The following is an 18,055-nucleotide window of genomic DNA, read 5'->3' as shown; positions in this document are numbered from 1 at the left end:
ACAGGTGCCTGCCACCACACCTGGCTAATTTTTGTATTTTCAGTAGAGACAGGGTTTCACCATTTTGGCCTGGCTGGTCTCAAACTTCTGACCTCGTGATCCACCCGCCTCAGCCTCCCAAAGTGTTGGGATTACAGGCATGAGCCACCATGCCCGGCCTAAGACATCTATTTCATTTGTAGGAATGTTGATGTTTCAAGTAGAGAAGCATTATGACTCTGTCCCTCGTGCAAGCCTGAACCTGGAGGGTGCTCCTCCTGTGGGGATGCAGTCACCCTGAAATATTCCACGGAAGCTGTCTATAGGTGCACCCATACTGAGCTCCTGTGAGAGAAACCCCAGGTGTGTCTGCAGAGGTGGACTAGGGGAGAAATGAGTACCCTTCTCCAAGAAACTTCACAAGTACCAAGTCTGCCTGACTGTTGGGGTAGAGCTGCACACTTGCCCCACTGAGCCCAGCACTGCAATTGCGTCTCTGCTGATAGAAACTTTCCACCAGCAGAAAGATATGGGACTTAAGTTCTGCCATCAGATTTCTTTGTTCCATGAGGTGTTCCCTTGATGTGGTGCTCTCCCCATTTCCCTAAAAGTAGGAGTCCCTGAGAGCCAGACTACAGTGATCACTATTGCTCTTCTGGGTCTAGCCATCCAGTGGAGCTGCCACACTCCATGCTGGTGCTGTGGAATGTCTGCTAGGGATCCAGTAATGTGACTTCTCCTCAAGTCTTCTTAGTGGTGAGTATCTGCACCAGCTCTGATGGGGGCAGCAAAGGAGTGACATAGACTCTGTGAGATTTCTTGGTTATAGATCACCTTAGTGTTCTGGTTTTCTTAAATGCTCTTTGTAATATTAGTGAACTGACTACATGGACAGACTCAGGACCTCCTGGTTAGCCAGGATGTTGCAGGCAACGTTGATGGCTGAAGTCACTCACTGGTTTTCTCCTTTCTGGGTGCAGTGTTATGCTACCTAGATATGGTGTAATAGTCTGCATCAGTTGGCCTCTAGCCAGGAGGTTGCTTTTGCAAAAGAATACTAGCTGTGGTAGTGGCAATGGGATTTGAGCTTGCCCTATGTTGCCCAGGGGTGTTATTCTGGTTTCTCAGGTGATGAGGGGGGCCATAAAGCTCCCAAAACATTCTGTCCTTTGTGTTAAGCTACCAGGGCAGGTAAAGGGGCACACCCAGGTGGAGGCTGGGTCAGGCAGGTCTGTACTCTGATTCTCCATGTACAGGGCAAGCTATTGCCCCTGTGGATGTAGGGGGGAAGTTCTCAGGTCAATCAGGTAATGTTCCAGAGGGAAATATAACTGCCTCTGCTGCACAGAAGAGTTCACACAAGGAGTAGGGAGTAGCAGGCAGCAGTAAGCCTCACCCAGATTCCACACAATTGACAAGGCAGATCTCACACGTACAGGGCACCACTAGCAGCACTGACCTACGTTCTAGGCAGCCTGCGCTCAGAACTCAAATCTGCCCCCAGGCCATAAGCTTTCCATGCAGAAATAACTACTGCGGCATTCAGACTATGCCCCACCCTATCTGCCCACAACGCTGGGTGCCTGACTCCTGCATTTGTGGCTTCAGTGCATTTCCCATTTGCCCCCTGGGTTCTGGCCAAGGGGTTTCATCTCAATTTGATGTTATATCATGAAATTCAGTTGGGAGCTTCTTTAAATCTGTGACCACTGCGTGAGCTAGTTGTCTGACTTCCCCAAGGCATGTAATAAGGAATGATGTCCCTTAGTCTGTGCTGAAAATGAGGACTACCTACAAGGCACTTCCCACTGCTTCTTCTACTTTTGTATTTCTCCCTGCTTCCTAAATAAGTTCTAACTCTGGGTAGGGTTAAGGCCTTCCCCTGTGGCCTTGATTTTCAGGTTCCCCAAAGGGGATGTGTGTCCTGGAGGCAGTCTCTCCCTCTCTCACACTATAGAGATTGGCAGTTTTTTACCTGTCTCATGGTGTAGGCTGCAGCCTACCACTTCTTTCAAAGGATCTGTGGATTCTGTCAGTTTCCCTGTTAATTTCCTGTGTTGCTCCATGGAAAAAAAGTTGACAATGTAAAGTTCTACACACTATTCTGTCCTTCAAAGTGAGAGAGGCATGTTAACACTGACTCCAATCCACCATCTTGGAAAAAACACCTTTTTAAAAATTATTTTAAAGTGTTCTGTTATGGGCTGAATTGTGTACCTCCAAATTTCGTATGTTAAAGCCCCAACCCTCAATGTGGCTGTATTTGGAAATAAGGGCTTTAAAAAGGTAATTATGGATAAATTAGGTAACAAAAATAGGGCCTTAATCCCATAGAATTGGTGTACTTATTTTTTTATCCTTAATTGCTATATATTAGTTATGCATATTTATGGGGTACATGTGATATTTTAATACCTGTATACAATATGTAATGATCAAATCAGGGTAATTGGGATCTCCATTAACTGAAACATTTAACTTTTCTTTGTGTTGGTGTGTCCAGAATTGGTGGGTTCTTAGTCTCACTGACTTCAAGAATGAAGCCACAGACCCTTGCGGTGAGTGTTAACAGTTCTTAAAGTCAGCGTGTCCAGAGTTTGTTCCTTCTGATGTTCAGATGTGTTTGGAGTTTCTTCCTTCTGGTGGGTTCGTGGTCTCGCTGGCTCAGGAGTAAAGCTGCAGACCTTCACGGTGTTATAGCTCTTAAGGCAGCGTGTCTGGAGTTGTTCGTTCCTCCCAGTGGGTTCGTGTTCTCCCTGGCTTCAGGAGTGAAGCTGCAGACCTTCACGGTTAGTGTTACAGCTCATAAAGGCAGCGTGGACCCAAAGAGTGAGCATTAGCAAGATTTATTGCAAAGAGCAAAACAACAAAGTTTCCACACTGTGGAAGGGGACCCAAGCGGGTTGCCACTGCTGGCTCAGGCAGCCTGCTTTTATTCTCTTATCTGGCCCCACCCACATCCTGCGGATTGGTCCATTTTACAGAGAGCTGATTGGTCTGTTTTACAGAGAGTTGATCGGTCCGTTTTGATAGGGTGCTGATTGGTGCATTTACAATCCCTGAGCTAGACACAAAAGTTCTCCACGTCCGCATTAGATTAGCTAGAATACAGAGTGCCTATTGGTGCATCCACAAACCCTGAGCTAGATACAGGGTGCTGGTTGGTGTGTTTACAAACCTTGAGCTAGATATAGGTGCTGATTGGTGTATTTACAATCCTCTAGCTAGACATAAAGGTTCTCCAAGTCCCCACCAGACTCAGGAGCCCAGCTGGTTTCACCCAGTGGATCCCACACTGGGGCCACAGGTGGAGCTGCCTGCCAGTCCCGTGCTGTGCTCCCGCATTACTCAGCCCTTGGGCAGTCGACTGGACCAGGTGCCATGGAGCAGGGGGTGGCAGTCGTCAGGGAGGCTCAGGCTGCGCAGGAGCCCATGGCGGGGGGTGGGGGAGGGCGGGGTGGAGGCTCAGGCATGGCAGGCTGCAGGTCCCAAGTCCTGCTCCGTGGGGAGGCAGCTAAGGCCCGGCGAGAAATCGAGCACAGCACCGGTGGGCCGGCACTGCTGGGGGACCCGGTGCACCCTCCGCAGCTGCTGGCCCGGATGCTAAGCCCCTCACTGCCCGGGGACAGCGGGGACAGCCGGCTGCTCTGAGTGTGGGGCCCGCCAACCCCACGCCCAACCAGAACTCTAACTGGCCCGCAAGCACCATGTTCATCCCCTCTTCCTGCCCGTGCCTCTCCCTCCACACCTCCCCGCAGGCTGAGGGAGCCGGCTCCGGCCTCAGCCATCCCAGGAAGGGGCTCCCACAGTGCAGCGGTGGGCCGAAGGGCTCCTCAAGCGCAGCCAGAGTGGGCGCCAAGGCTGAGGAGGCACCAAGAGCGAGCGAGGGCTGCAAGGGCTGCCAGCACGCTGTCACCTCTCATTGGGAACATTACAATTCTTCTCATCTAGCTATTTTGAAATATACAATGAATTATTGTTAACTATAATTTTCCTACTGTACTGTTGATACTATAACTTATTAGTTCTATCTAACTGTATGTTCATATCCACCAACCAACTGGTGTACACATAAGAAGAAGAGACACCAGGGGTATGCATGCACAGAGAAAAGGCCATGTGAGTACAGCAAGAAGGCAGTCATCTGCAAGATCAGGGGAAAGGTATCAGGAGAAACGAAACTAGCCGACAGCTTGATCTTGGATTCCCAGCCTCCAGAACTATGAGAAAATAAATTTCTGTTGTGTAAGACACCTAGTTTGTGTTGTTTTATTTTCGTAGCTCTAGCAAACTAATACATGCATAATGATTCTTGCCAGGAATTCAAATATTTGTTCCTGTGCAAGCTCGACTTTCTACTGTTTTAATTCTTTTTTATTTATCCATTGTTTAACTTTCAACCATTCTAAGTCACCATGTTTTACAAATACAGTACTCTTGTCTATGAACTATAGGAGCCTTTTTCTCTTATTAGCTAATAGGTAGAGTTATCGTCACAATACTTATTAAAGTTATAGATGTTTGATCTTTTTACCTTATTTTATAGAATGCTTTCTCTTTTAATGGATTTTTCATTATTTGTTCTCTGTTTCAGTGTTGTAATACTTCTGCTGTTGTAAATCATTATTTTTATTATAATACCACAGGTAGTTTATACTACATTGGGCAATCTTTGAGAGATCACTTACTTATTTACTGCCCATTACCAAAGGTGAGAAAATCAGTGCACATAAACTTTCTTGATCTCTTGATTTTAATGGGCTCATTTTAAAATTTGTATTTCTATTGATTATCATTAAATAATTATGGTCTATTATTTGATATATCAGGTTTGAATTTTGTCCCCAGTTAATGGATGGCAAATAATATTTCTTTTTTTTTTTTTTTTTGAAATGGAGTCTCACACAGTTGCCAGGGCTGGAGTGCAGTGGCACAATCTCTGCTGACTGCAATCTCCACCTGCTGAGCTCAAGTGATTCTCCTGCCCCAGCCTCCTGAGTAGCTGGAATTACAGGCATCCGCCACCATGCTTGGCTAATTTTATGTATTTTTAGTGGAGACAGGGTTTCATCATGTTGGCCAGGCTGGTCTTGAACTCCTGACCTTGTGATCCACCTGCCTTGGCCTCCTAAAGTTCTGGGATTACAGGCATGAGCCACCCCACCTCGCCGACAAATAATATTTAACTTTTACATTAATTTTAAAATTATTTGATGACTATTCATGTGATTGAACATTTTTCATGTTTATTGGCTATTTTTATATAATCCATAAAGTTCCAAAAACTTAATAGATTGGTTTTCTATTTCTTATTAATTTATAGGAATTTTATGTATTGCAGGCGTGAGTATTTGTTAGATATGCTTCCAATATTATCTCCACATCTTTTTATTGGCATTTAATTTTTTATATACATTTTTATATATTATCTTTTAATTTTGACTGTGTGATAAAGATCTGATAGATTACCTCCTCTAAATTATGAAAGTATTACTTTATACTTTGATTTTTTATTCATCTATACAGACATTCAATCAACTTATAGTTAACACATATGTATATTGTGAAAGACTACCTATTTTCATTTCTTTTCTCACCTATATATCTGATTATCTCAACTTATTTATTGCATATGTCACCACTTTTTTATTTGAAATGGTTTTCCATAACTTAAATTTACATATATAGAAATGTCTATTCCAAATTTCTCTATCAATTGATCTACATTTTTATTATGCACTAATATTATACAGCTTTACTAAAACTTTATACTGTATTTTGATAACTATTAGGGCATATACCTTTCATTTTGCTTCTTTACAATAATTTTCTTGTCTGTTCTCATGCATTCTCTTCTCCATTAATGCATGACTCTAGAACAAGTTTGCTAAATGCTATCAAAATACTTTGTATGAATTGTTCAGATTGAAAACAAATTAAATTTATAGATCAATTCTGGTGAAAATTCACATATTTATAACATTTAGTACTGATAAATGTAGGTTTTTCCTCCCTATATTAGGTGTGTTTCATGCCCTTAGTAAAGTTTAAAGTGTCTTTATAAAGGTCATGTACATGCCTTCTTAGGTTTATACTTAGGTAGTTTTATGGTTTTCATAACAATTATAAATCAATTTTTGTTTTCTATTTTGTTTCACAATTGGGCATTGCCAATGTACAGACCTTGTATAAATTTCTGCATGTTGATCTTAAATTCACATCCTTTTACCAAATGATATTAAATAAATAGTTTTTCAATTGAATTCCTTAAATTTTCTAAGTAGATGATCAGATCACATGTAAATATTGACATTGTTTCTTTTTGTCATATTTTCACATGTTAAAAAATATTCATATTAGATTGTCTTGGGTCTGCAATACAATGTTTAATAGTAAATGTGATAGTGTCCATTCTTGTCTTACTTTCAACTTTAGTAAAATTGCTGCCAATGATTCCTTGTCATATGATATAATTCATGTAGTGTTTAAAACAGTGCCTAGCACTTAATAAGTTTTCGATAAATGTTAGTGACTACATTAAGTTTCAAGAACATTAACACATCCTGATTGTACCTTTAATAGGAAATTTTTTTTTTTTTTTTTTTTTTTTGAGACGGAGTCTCGCTCTGTCGCCCAGGCTGGAGTGGAGTGGCGCAACCTCGGCTCACTGCAAGCTCCGCCTCCCGGGTTCACGCCATTCTCCTGCCTCAGCCTCTCCAAGTAGCTGGGACTACAGGCGCCCGCCACCACGCCCGGCTAATTTTTTTGTATTTTTAGTAGAGACGGGGTTTCACCGTGGTCTCGATCTCCTGACCTCGTGATCCGCCCGCCTCGGCCTCCCAAAGTGCTGGGATTACAAGCGTGAACCACCGCGCCCGGCCAGGAAATATTTTTTTGGAAATATTTTCTCCTACATTATTTGGGGACTTTGTTATCTTTTTTCAGTTTATTGAGGTAGACACTTATTTATTTTTATTCTTTATATTTTTCTAATTAAGTCACACTCTGAAATATGCTGTAGCTCTCACTATGGTCAGGGCCCCAAATTTTAACCTGAAGTGTTTTCCCTGACTGTAATTTTCAAGTAGTTTATAATCTCAAATATAAATTTTTAACCCAAGAGTTACTTAGATTAGTATCTAAGATAACATATTCTCCTAGTTGTTCTACCTCACTGGCCATTCCTTCTCTCATCCTATTATTGGTTCCTTCTAATCTCCAAGGACTATAACCATCTATTTTCTATCTACACTTCTATTCAGTCCATAGCTTAAAATGCCATCTATCCATCGACTGATCTCAAAATATATACTGATAGCCTGGTTCTCACTCTTGAACTCAAGGCTTGTATATTCAACTATACCATTATTTTCTTGAATTTCTACGTGGATGTTACTGGGCATATCAAACCTAATAACGACCTAAAACAACTTCTGATACTTTCACCAGATTACACTTGTCCCCAAATCATCCTTACCTGAGTAAATTACAAATTCATCACTGTAAGTTGTTCATGCTTAGAATCATTTTTATTCCTCTCTCTTTCCTCATACTGCTCATCCAATCTATCAACAAATCATACTGCCTCAACCTTAAAAATATATCTACAATCTTATCACTTCCATTGTACACCCTGTTCTATGTCAACATCACCCCTTGCCTGGATCATCATAATAGCCTGTAACAACTTTCCCTACTTCCCACTTGTAGAGTACAGTGATCTCAATACAGCTGTCGAAAGAATTTTTCAGAAATGTAAATCAGATCATGTTACTCCTCTATTCGAACTCTTCCAATGACTTCCCATCTGGTGCAGAATAAAATGCAAAATCCTTACAATCTGAAAGTTTCTGCCCTTCATGATGCATGCTTTCTCCTACCTTTCTGACTTCATCCACTACCCTCTATCAGAATCAATCTGCTCCAACCCTTCTGGCCTTCTCAATTTTCCTTGACTGCAATAAGCACACTCACTCGCATTTGCAGGCATTTAGTATAGCTTTTTCTTCTTCCGAGAATGCTCTTTTACCCAGATAGTTACATTACCCGATCTCTCATTTTCCAGTCATCTTTTCTGGGAGATCTTCTCCCACCTAATCTAAAATCATATACTCAGCTGGGGGTGGTGGCTCACGCCTGTAACCCTAGCACTTTGGGAGGCCCAGTCGGGTGGATCACGTGAGGTCAGGAGTTCAAGACCAGCCTAGCCAACATGGCAAAACCCCCTCTCTACTAAAAATAGAAAAAATTAGCCAGGCGTGGTGGTGGGCACCTGTAATCCCAGCTACTTGAGAGGCTGAGGCAGTGAGAATTGCTTAAAACCCAGGAGGCGGAGGTTGCAGTGAGCTGAGACAGTGCCACTGCACTCCAGCCTGGGTGACAGAGCGAGACTCCATCTCAAAAAAAAAAAAAAATCGTATACTCACCTCCTCTCACACACAGGCTCTGCTGAAACTCCCTATCCTTCTCAGCTTTGCCCTTCTCCATAACACTTAATCATTATTTTACACACGATATATTTAACTTGTTGAGACTTGTATTGTCTCTCTCCCTTCAATAGAATAGAAACTCAATAAAGGTTTATCTTTTTACGTTTTTTGTTTACTGCTATTTTGTTAATATCTAGAAGACTTCATGATGTGTTAATGCTCATAAATATTCATGCAATGAAGGAAAGAGTATTATTTTTAAAATTTCCAAATAGATAATTGTGAAGGGGTGCTATTTAACTGCTATTGATTTTTACTTTTATTTTATTGTACTATTGCAGAATTTATTCCATTTTGTTATGGCGCCCTTTGCATGTAAATTTTTTTGTGACCTTTTACATTTAAAAACTTAATCCTGTGTTTTAATAATTTCATGCAAACATGTACTGCTGTTATGTTCTTTTTATTAATGTTTCTTGGTACATAATAAATATATAATGATCATTTTTATCTGAACAATAAGATGATTATTCACATCAATATCACACTTTGCTTTTGAAACATTTTCTCTGTCATCCTATTCTCTCACACACAACCACACTAGTCAACTTTTATGTTAAAACAGCCTTTTCTGTCTTTCACGTCTGTTAATCTTTCTTCTAATCACCTTTGTGTTTCTTTTCCTCTGAATCCTAGGAATCTTAATGTCATGGATTACATTTTATACAGTTTTGTTTCTGTGCCTTGATTCTTCAAAATATATTCAAATTTTATTGTGGGATAATTTTTCCCTTTTTTGTCTCTTAGCTATGACTACTTCCTTTGTATCTTCATCTATTTTTAATTTTTCCTCTCATTTTTATGTATATGAAATTTATGTTCCTTGCCTCAAAAGTTTAAATTGATCTTTGTCTAACTGTGATTCTGTTTTGTCATACAAATCTTTCAGAATATGTTCTTTGTTCAATTTCTCCTGCAATACTTTTTCTTCCAAAAAGTTGCAGAAGGTTTTATTTGTCCTATTTTGTTTTCATTTGTGTTTGAATAGAATAGTTCTATCCATCTTTGCTTCCCTAAGAATTTTGATGATTTCTAGTTGATCTCCTTCCTGTTTATCTGGAGACCATCAAATACTTAACACTGGAGGGCAGAGATGATGGCTTCTATTGTCTGTTTAGTCAGTCAGTTTTCTGGAGTAGAAGAAGGTAGCTGGCAAGATCTCACTCTTAGTTATATGAAATCAGAACATTATCTTGTGCTTTCTTTCTAAGCTTATGAAAATGTTCACATGTAGAACCAGCTTCATTTTTTTAAGTATATATTTTCCCACTGGAATAATTCTTGGCTTTAATTTTTAATCTTCCCTTTTAGGTGAGCTGCCTAAGTTGTTAAAAAGTTGGGTTGGATATAGTTACATTAATTTGTAAACACTTTGTTTTCTTTGGCTAGGTGTACTTTCCTCATAAACTTGCCTTTCTTTCACTGACATTTATCTTCACCATGAAAACGTCTCTGATGAAACTCTATTGTTTCTCTCATACCTATTTTTCCCAGTCCATTATTTTACTTTAGTGATTGCCACCTTGTTTTAGTCTCTAACCCTTTTACATGCGTGTCATAAAACACTAAAAAATGCAATACATGGCTTTACTTTCTTTGGTAGCACTACTTCTGTAGCATTGGAGTGCTATTGCTTTGTTTTTTGAGGAAGGAATTTGTGGGAAGAATCTGTACTTCCAACTCTTCCCTCTAAATAGAACAATATTAATGTGTCTGTGTTTTTTTCCCCAGAATTTCTTCCACTTTCTTTCCACAAAATGTTCCCACTATTTTGAAAATAACAGCTGTTTTTAAGTTCCCAGGGACTCATTGCAACTTGATATAAACTATATTACATTTGGCAAGTATTGCTTCCAGCTTATGTTATTGAGTTCGGAATGATCCTTAGTCTTGCTGCTGACAACATTCCTTATATTTATAACTTACATAGTTGGTGTGGTGGTTTAAAATGGATGTTTACACATTTTTTGATATAATTTCCTTCAAAAGAGTAATTTCCCTTTCCTTGATTGTGGGCTGCATTTAGTGACCCACTTCTAACAAATAGAATTAAGTAGAAGTGATAACATATAACTTCTGAGACTAGGTCATAAAAGGTACTGTGACTTCCTCCTTTCCCTCTCTTGAGGGAGAGAATAGCTGACATGTGAGAACACTCAAACAGCTTCATGGAGAGGCAAGAACTGAAGCCTTATTCCAATGATCAGCACTAACTTGCCAAGGTAGAATAAGTCACCTTGGAAAGTATAATCTCTAGCCTTCATCAGCCTTTAGGTGAAAACAGCCTGGTCCATATCTTGACTGCAACTTCTGGGGAGATACTGAGCCATCACCATTCAGCTAAGCTGTTCGAAACTTCCTTAACCACAGAAACTGTGAGATAATCAATATCTGTTGTTTTAAATAACCAATTTATAAGGTAATTTGTTACATAAAAATAAATAACTAATGGAGTCAACGTCTAGATGGATGACTGGTGACCTGCATAAAGCCCCTATTTTATTGAAAGTCAGGATAAATATTTTAAGTGAGAAAACGTGGTTAACAAATGATATAATATGTTATGATAACACTGCCAACAAATATTAACACTACTATTACTCTTATTATTAAATTTATTGCCACCACGACCTCTACTACTATAGGCATATGTATATTTGTTTGTGTGTATTTATATGTTCATAAGAATGCACCAAAATGATAACAATGATTATTTCCAGGTTGTGGGATAATGAATGTCCTTCTTTTTTTCCTCTTTGCTCTTCTGCATGTCCCCTATATTTTCTATAATCATGTATTTATTCAACTAATATATTTTGAGCAACTATTATGTTGGAATACAGAAAAACATCTTCTAGATGTTGGAAATACAGCTGTGACATAAATAGATAATTTCAAGCCCACATTTACTTAGACATATGAATACTATGCATATTATTTCATATGATAGTAAGTGCTAAGGAAAAAAATAAATGTGGGAAGGAGAATGGAGAGTGGTGTTGCTATTTTAAAAATGTTGGACAGAAAAGACTTACTTGGGAAGGCAGTAATTCAAAAATACATGAGAAGATGTGCAGAAAAGCCATGAAGATTTCCTGGGCAACAGCATTCCAGGCAACTAAAAGATGTTTGAGTTTGATGTGTACCTAACATGGTCAATGGATAGTTGGGAGGCCTATGTGGCTATAACAAATTGAGTGAGGATTAGAGTAGCAGAGGATGAGGTCAGAGATGTTAATGTGTGCCATATCACACTGTACAATCTGGGTCAGTAAATATTTATTACTTTTACTATTAAAAAGGAACACTATGAAAAATTATAAAGAAATGATTAATACAAAAATCCTAAAACTCTTGAAAAAAACATTGTACAGAATATAAATGTTTTCATCCAGTGAAATGAGATCACCAAAATTATTACAAAGGACTTTTGTCAAGTGCGATATCACAAAGTTGAGGAAATGTAAGAAACATTATCAAATTATATTGGATCAAATTAGTTCATTATATTAATACGGTTTTCTCATCTATTGGCTATTTTAATACAAATTAAATCTAAATTAAAAGCTAAGATCAGGCTCCAGCATTCAGACTGGATTTTTCAATACATTAATAATAAACAATGTCTCCATCTATAAAAACCTTATCTCTAACCCCTTCATTAAAAAATCCAATTTTCAAAATAAAAGCGATTGTTTCCATTTTTAAAAACTCTTGCTGATCCAAGAGAATATTCCAAATTTTAGCTTGAATTAATTTTACCCACAGAAATCATAAAGACTGAGAGCTAGAAATTAAAACAAACATTTCTACTCGGAAAAACTATTAATAAATTTTAAATTGTGAGGATAACTCAGAACATTATCCTGAAAAAGTGCAAAAGTTTATCAGTCGCCTAAATGAAATGACCATCATTCAGTAAGGGTTACAATATGTCCTAGATTAGTGAACCAATATAGAAGCTTTTCTCTCTTTCGTTTAGCTTTCTTTACATTTGTTTATAGGGAAAAAGGAGAGAGATGGGGCAATGGCAACAGGCATTTGGGGAATTCTCATAAAAAATACACACTTTGCCTAATAAAACTATAAACAGAACTACCATATGATCACACAATTCTGCTGCTGAGTATGTATCTTAAAGAAAGAAAATCAGTGTATTAAAAATATATTTGCACTCCCATTTTTATTGGAGCATTATTCATAATCACCAAGACATGGAATCAACCTGTTTCCATAAAGGGATAAATAGATTAACAAATTGTGTTATATGCACAATGAAATATTATTCAGCCTTTAGAAAGAAGGAGATCCTGTCATTAGCAACAACATGGATGGAACTGGAGGTCATTATGGTCAGTAAAATAAGTCAGGCCTAGAAAGCCAAATATTGCACGCTTTCACTCTTAAGACCTAAAAAGGGGACCTCATGGAGATGGAGAGTAGAATGATGGTTACCAGAAGCTGGAAAGAGAAAGGGGCAGGAGGAAATGAAGAGAAGTTGGTTAATGGGTACAAAAATACAGTTATACAGAAGGAATAAGTTCTGATATTCAACAGTACAATAGGAAACTTATAGTTAACAATAATGTATTGTAGATTTCAAAATAGCTGGAAGACAAGAATTGTAATGTTTCCAACACAAAGAAAAGATAAATGTTTGAGGTGATGGATATCCCAGTTACCCTGACTGATCATTACACATTTATACAGGCGCCAAATATCACGAACCCCAAGAATATATATATCTTTGATATATCAATGTAAAAATATGAAAAAATACACACTGACTTCAGAAATAAACATTGAATAAAGGGCACACTCTAGACAACAATTATGTATATTTAGATAATATGTATATTTACTCCTTGCTCTGTCCTAAGCCTATGAAAAAAAGTAGATTGATAAGAAAACATAACCTTTGACTTTTTTCTTTGTGACATCCCTTATTCCTGCATGTACACAGCTTATTACTGTTGAATAAAATCTCACAATCCTGAAGACTGATACGTTTATAAATTCATGGTCTCCAACTTCATCAGGGTCTTCAAAGTCTGTTGACAGTCCTTTTGCTCACCCCTGATCAGCTCCCATTCACATTCTTCTCAGCAAGTATATATCTTCAGAACTCAGTGCAAGCTCTCTGTCCCTTACTCATGGTATTTAAATTCTGTTCAATTCAATGTGTGCTTAGCACTTACTATATGTCAGTCACTGTGCTAGGCCCTGAAGATAGAAAGACAAATGTGATGGCCCAACCCTCAGCAATCCTATGATTAGTGGTGATCAAACTTTCTGGTCTTAAGAATCCTTTACACTCTTAAAAATTACTGAGAATCCCAAAATTATTTTTGTTTATCTGCATTGTATCTGTTAATATTTGCCGCATTCAAACTGAGAAATTTTTATGATACTAATTTATTGGTTTATTTTAAATGTCAATAATAAGCCCACTACATATTGGCATTGTTAACATACATTTTCTTAAAAATTGTGATATTTTTATAAAAAAAGATGAGAAGAGTAGAATTATTTTACATTTTTGAAAATGTATTTAATATCTATCTTAATAAAAATAAGTAGATTGTCATAACTACTTCATTCAATCTGTTGTGATATGTTATTTGATTGACATATATGAAAACATTTAAGTCTCACACAGGTACAGTATTGAAAAGGGAGGATATTGTAAACCTTCTAAAATTATTTTAGGGACTCCTAGGGTCTTTGAATCACACTTCAAAAACCTGTGGTTTAGGGAGTGAGATATTTACATAGATTATTTCAATGTGCTGTGCCCAGTGCAATTATAGATATATACACAGATTGCTGTTGGAGCACTTCTGTTCTTACCTCATCAATAAAATCTAGGCAACCACATGTGAACCATTACACCACCCCCTGGGCTATGCTCTCCGGCTGCCGCTGCCGACACCCTGCCCTCACCTTCACCTTCGCCTCTTCCTCCGCCTCCAGTGCACATTAAAGATCCAAAGTCATGACTGACTCCAAGTATTTCACAACCAATAAAAAAGCAGAAATATTTGAACTAAAAGCTGAACTCAACAATGAAAAGAAAGAAAAGAGAAAGAAGGCTGTGAAGAAAGTGATTGCTGTTATGACCGTGGGGAAGGATGTTAGTGCTGTCTTTCCAGACATAGTGAACTGTACGCAGACTGACAATCTGAAACTAAAGAAGCTTGTGTATCTCTACTTGATGAACTATGCCAAGAGTCAGCCAGTCATGGCCATCATAGCTGTAAATAGCTTTGTGAAGGACTGTGAAGATCCTAATCATTTGATTCGAGCCTTGGCAGTCAGAACCACGGGGTGCATCTGGGTAGACAAAATCACAGAATATCTCTGTGAGCCCCTCCTCAAGTGCTTGGAGGATGAGGATCCCTATGTTCGGAAAGCAGCAGCAGTATGCGTGGCAAAACTCCATGATATCAACGCCCAAATGGTGGATGATCAGGGATTTTTGGATTCTCTACGGGGTCTCATAGCAGATTCAAATCCAATGGTGGTGGCTAATGCTGTAGCAGCATTATCTGAAATCAGGGAGTCTCACCCAAACAGCAATTTACACAATCTGAACACACAGAACACTAATAAGCTGCTGACAGCCCTGAATAAGTGCACTGAAGGGGCCAGATTTTCATCCTGGACTGCCTGTCTAATTACAACCCTAAAGATGATCGGATGGCTCAGAGAATCTGTGAGCAGGTAACTCCCCAGCTATCCCATGCCAACTCAGTAGTGGTGCTTTCAGCGGTAAAAGTCCTAATGAAGTTTCTAGAATTGTTACCTAAGGATTCTGACTACTACAATATGCTGCTGAAGAAGTTAGCCCCTCCACTTGTCACTTTGATGTCTGGGGAGTCAGAAGTGCAGTATGTCTCCCTGAGGAACATCAACTTAATTGTCCAGAAAAGGCCTGAAATCTTGAAGCAGGAAATCGAAGTCTTCTTTGTGAAGTACAATGATCCCATCTGCGTTAAACTAGAGAAGTTGGACATCAGGATTCATTTGGCATCACAAGCCAACATTGCTCAGGTTCTGGCAGAACTGAAGGAATATGCCACAGAGGTGAGTGTTGACTTTGTTTGAAAAGCTGTGCGGGCCATTGGACGGTGTGCCATCAAGGTGGAGCAATCTGCAGAGCACTGTGTAAGCACATTGCTTGATCTAATCAAGACCAAAGTGAATTATGTGGTCCAAGAAGTGATTGTTGTCATCAGGGACATCTTCCACAAATACTCCAACAAGTATGAAAGTATCATTGCCACTCTATGTGAGAACTTAGACTCGCTGGATGAGCCAGATGCTCGAGCGGCTATGATTTGGATTGTGGGAGAATATGCTGAAAGAATTGACAATGCAGATGAGTTACTAGAAAGCTTCCTGGAGGGTTTTCATGATGAAAGCACCCAGGTGCAGCTCACTCTGCTTACTGCCGTAATGAAGCTGTTTCTCAAGAAACCACCAGAAACACAGGAGCTAGTCCAGCAGATGTTGACTTTGGCAACACAGGATTCTGATAATCCTGACCTTCGAGAACTGGGCTATACTTACTGGGTTCTTCTCTCAACTGACCCTCTCACAGCTAAAGAAGTAGTCTTGTCTGAGAAGCCACTGATCTCTGAGGAGACGGAACTTATTGAGCCAACTGTGTTGGAGGAGCTAATCTGCCACATTGGTTCTTTGGCCTCTGTGTATCATAAGCCTTCCAAGGCTTTTGTGGAAGGAAGTCATGGAATCCATCGTAAACACTTGCCAATTCATCATGGGAGCACTGATGCAGGTGACAGCCCTGTTGGCACCACCACTGCAACGAACCTGGAACAGCCTCAGCTTATCCACTCTCAAGGTGATCTTCTGGGGAGTCTTTTAAACCTTGACCTCAGTCTCCCAGTCAATGTGCCACAGGTGTCCTCCATGCAGATGGGAGCAGTGGATCTCCTAGGAAGAGGACTAGATAGTCTGGTGGGACAATCCTTCATCCCATCATCAGTGCCTGCAACCTTTGCTCCTTCACCTACACCTGCTGTGGTCAGAAGTGGCCTGAATGACCTGTTTCAACTCTCCACAGGGATAGGCATGGCACCCGGTGGGTATGTGGCTCCTAAGGCTGTCTGGCTACCTGCAGTAAAGGCTAAAGGCTTGGAGATTTCAGGAACATTTACTCACCATCAAGGGCACGTCTATATGGAAATGAACTTCACCAATAAAGCTCTGCAGCATAGGATGGATTTTGGAATCCAGTTTAACTGGTGTCATCCCCAGCACTCCTCTGGCCACCCATACACCACTGATGCCAAACCAGAGCATTGATGTCTCCCTGCCTCTCAACACCTTGGGCCCAGTCATGAAGATGGAACCTCTGAATAACCTGCAGGTGGCTGTGAAAAACAATATCGATGTCTTCTACTTCAGCTGCCTCAGCCCACTCAATGTGCTTTTTGTAGAAGATGGCAAAATGGAACACCAGGTCTTCCTTGCAACATGGAAGAATATTCCCAACGAAAATGAACTTCAGTTTCAGATTAAGGAATGTCATTTAAATGCTGACACTGTCTCCAGCAAGTTGCAAAACAATAATGTTTATACCATTGCCAAGAGGAATGTGGAAGGGCAGGACATTCTGTACCAATCCCTGAAGTTCACTAATGGCATTTGGATTTTGGCCGAGCTACGTATCCAGCCAGGAAACCCCAAATATTCGCTGTCATGGAAGTGTAGAACTCTTGAAGTCTCTCAATACATCTATCAGGTCTACGACAGTATTTTGAAAAACTAACAAGACTGGTCCAGTACCCTCCAATCATGCTGTGATTGGTGCAAGCCAAGAACGCTTAACTGGAAGAAATTGTATTGCTGTGTAGAATCTGAACCCAAACACACTGAGGCCACCCAGCAAGGTAGTAACTAGTCTAACCTGTGCTAATATTAAGGCACAATCTGTTGGATAGTTTTAGCTTCCTTTGAACATTTGTAACCACTGCTTCAGTAACCTCCCACCTCTCACCACCTGCTGCTGCTACCTGTCTTTATTTGTGGGCTTCTCCATACTGTGCCAATGGCTGGCTTTTTCTACACCCTCTTTTGAGTATAGTTTGGTATTTTGTAATTGAGAGCTCATTTCAAAAGCAGAAAAAGATAACAAATATTAAAGCAAGAAAAAGTGTCATTGAAAAAAAATAATAAAAACTTTCTCAACTTTCAAACCAAAACACCTACAAAGGTATTCCTACTCACACCCCCAAATCATCTTATTTCTCCAATCTCAGAAGGCGAGGTGGATTGGCTGCTTTTTATTTATTTTCATTTAGTTTTAATTGACAAATAACAACTGTGTTTATATTTATGTGATACAATGTAATCTTTTGCTATATGTATACATTGCAGAATTACTAGATCAAGCTAATTAACATATCCATCACCTCAAATACTTACAGGTTTTTTGTTTGTTTGTTTGTTTGTTTTTTTCTGAGAGAGTCTTGCTCTATTTCCTAAGCCAGAGTGCAGTGGTGGGATCATAGCTCACTACAACCTCAAACTCCTGGGCTAAAGCAATCTTCCTGCTTTAG

At 39.5% G+C, this 18,055-nt stretch overlaps 1 protein-coding gene across 1 annotated transcript; it reads left to right on the top strand.

The window, feature by feature from the left end:
• The first annotated feature begins 14,463 nt into the window (after positions 1–14,463).
• On the top strand, positions 14,464–17,265 carry LOC116811353 (AP-2 complex subunit beta-like). Its single transcript, XM_032756401.2, is given in 3 exon segments — positions 14,464–15,109; positions 15,112–16,735; positions 16,737–17,265. Coding segments are annotated over 3 exon segments (2,799 nt in total).
• Positions 17,266–18,055: the final 790 nt, after the last annotated feature.

Source organism: Hylobates moloch, unplaced genomic scaffold, assembly GCF_009828535.3.
Source record: "Hylobates moloch isolate HMO894 unplaced genomic scaffold, HMol_V3 SCAFFOLD_7, whole genome shotgun sequence".
NCBI lineage: Eukaryota > Metazoa > Chordata > Mammalia > Primates > Hylobatidae > Hylobates > Hylobates moloch.
Note: the sequence above shows the minus strand (reverse complement) of the source record. Positions and strands in the feature narration are given on the sequence as shown.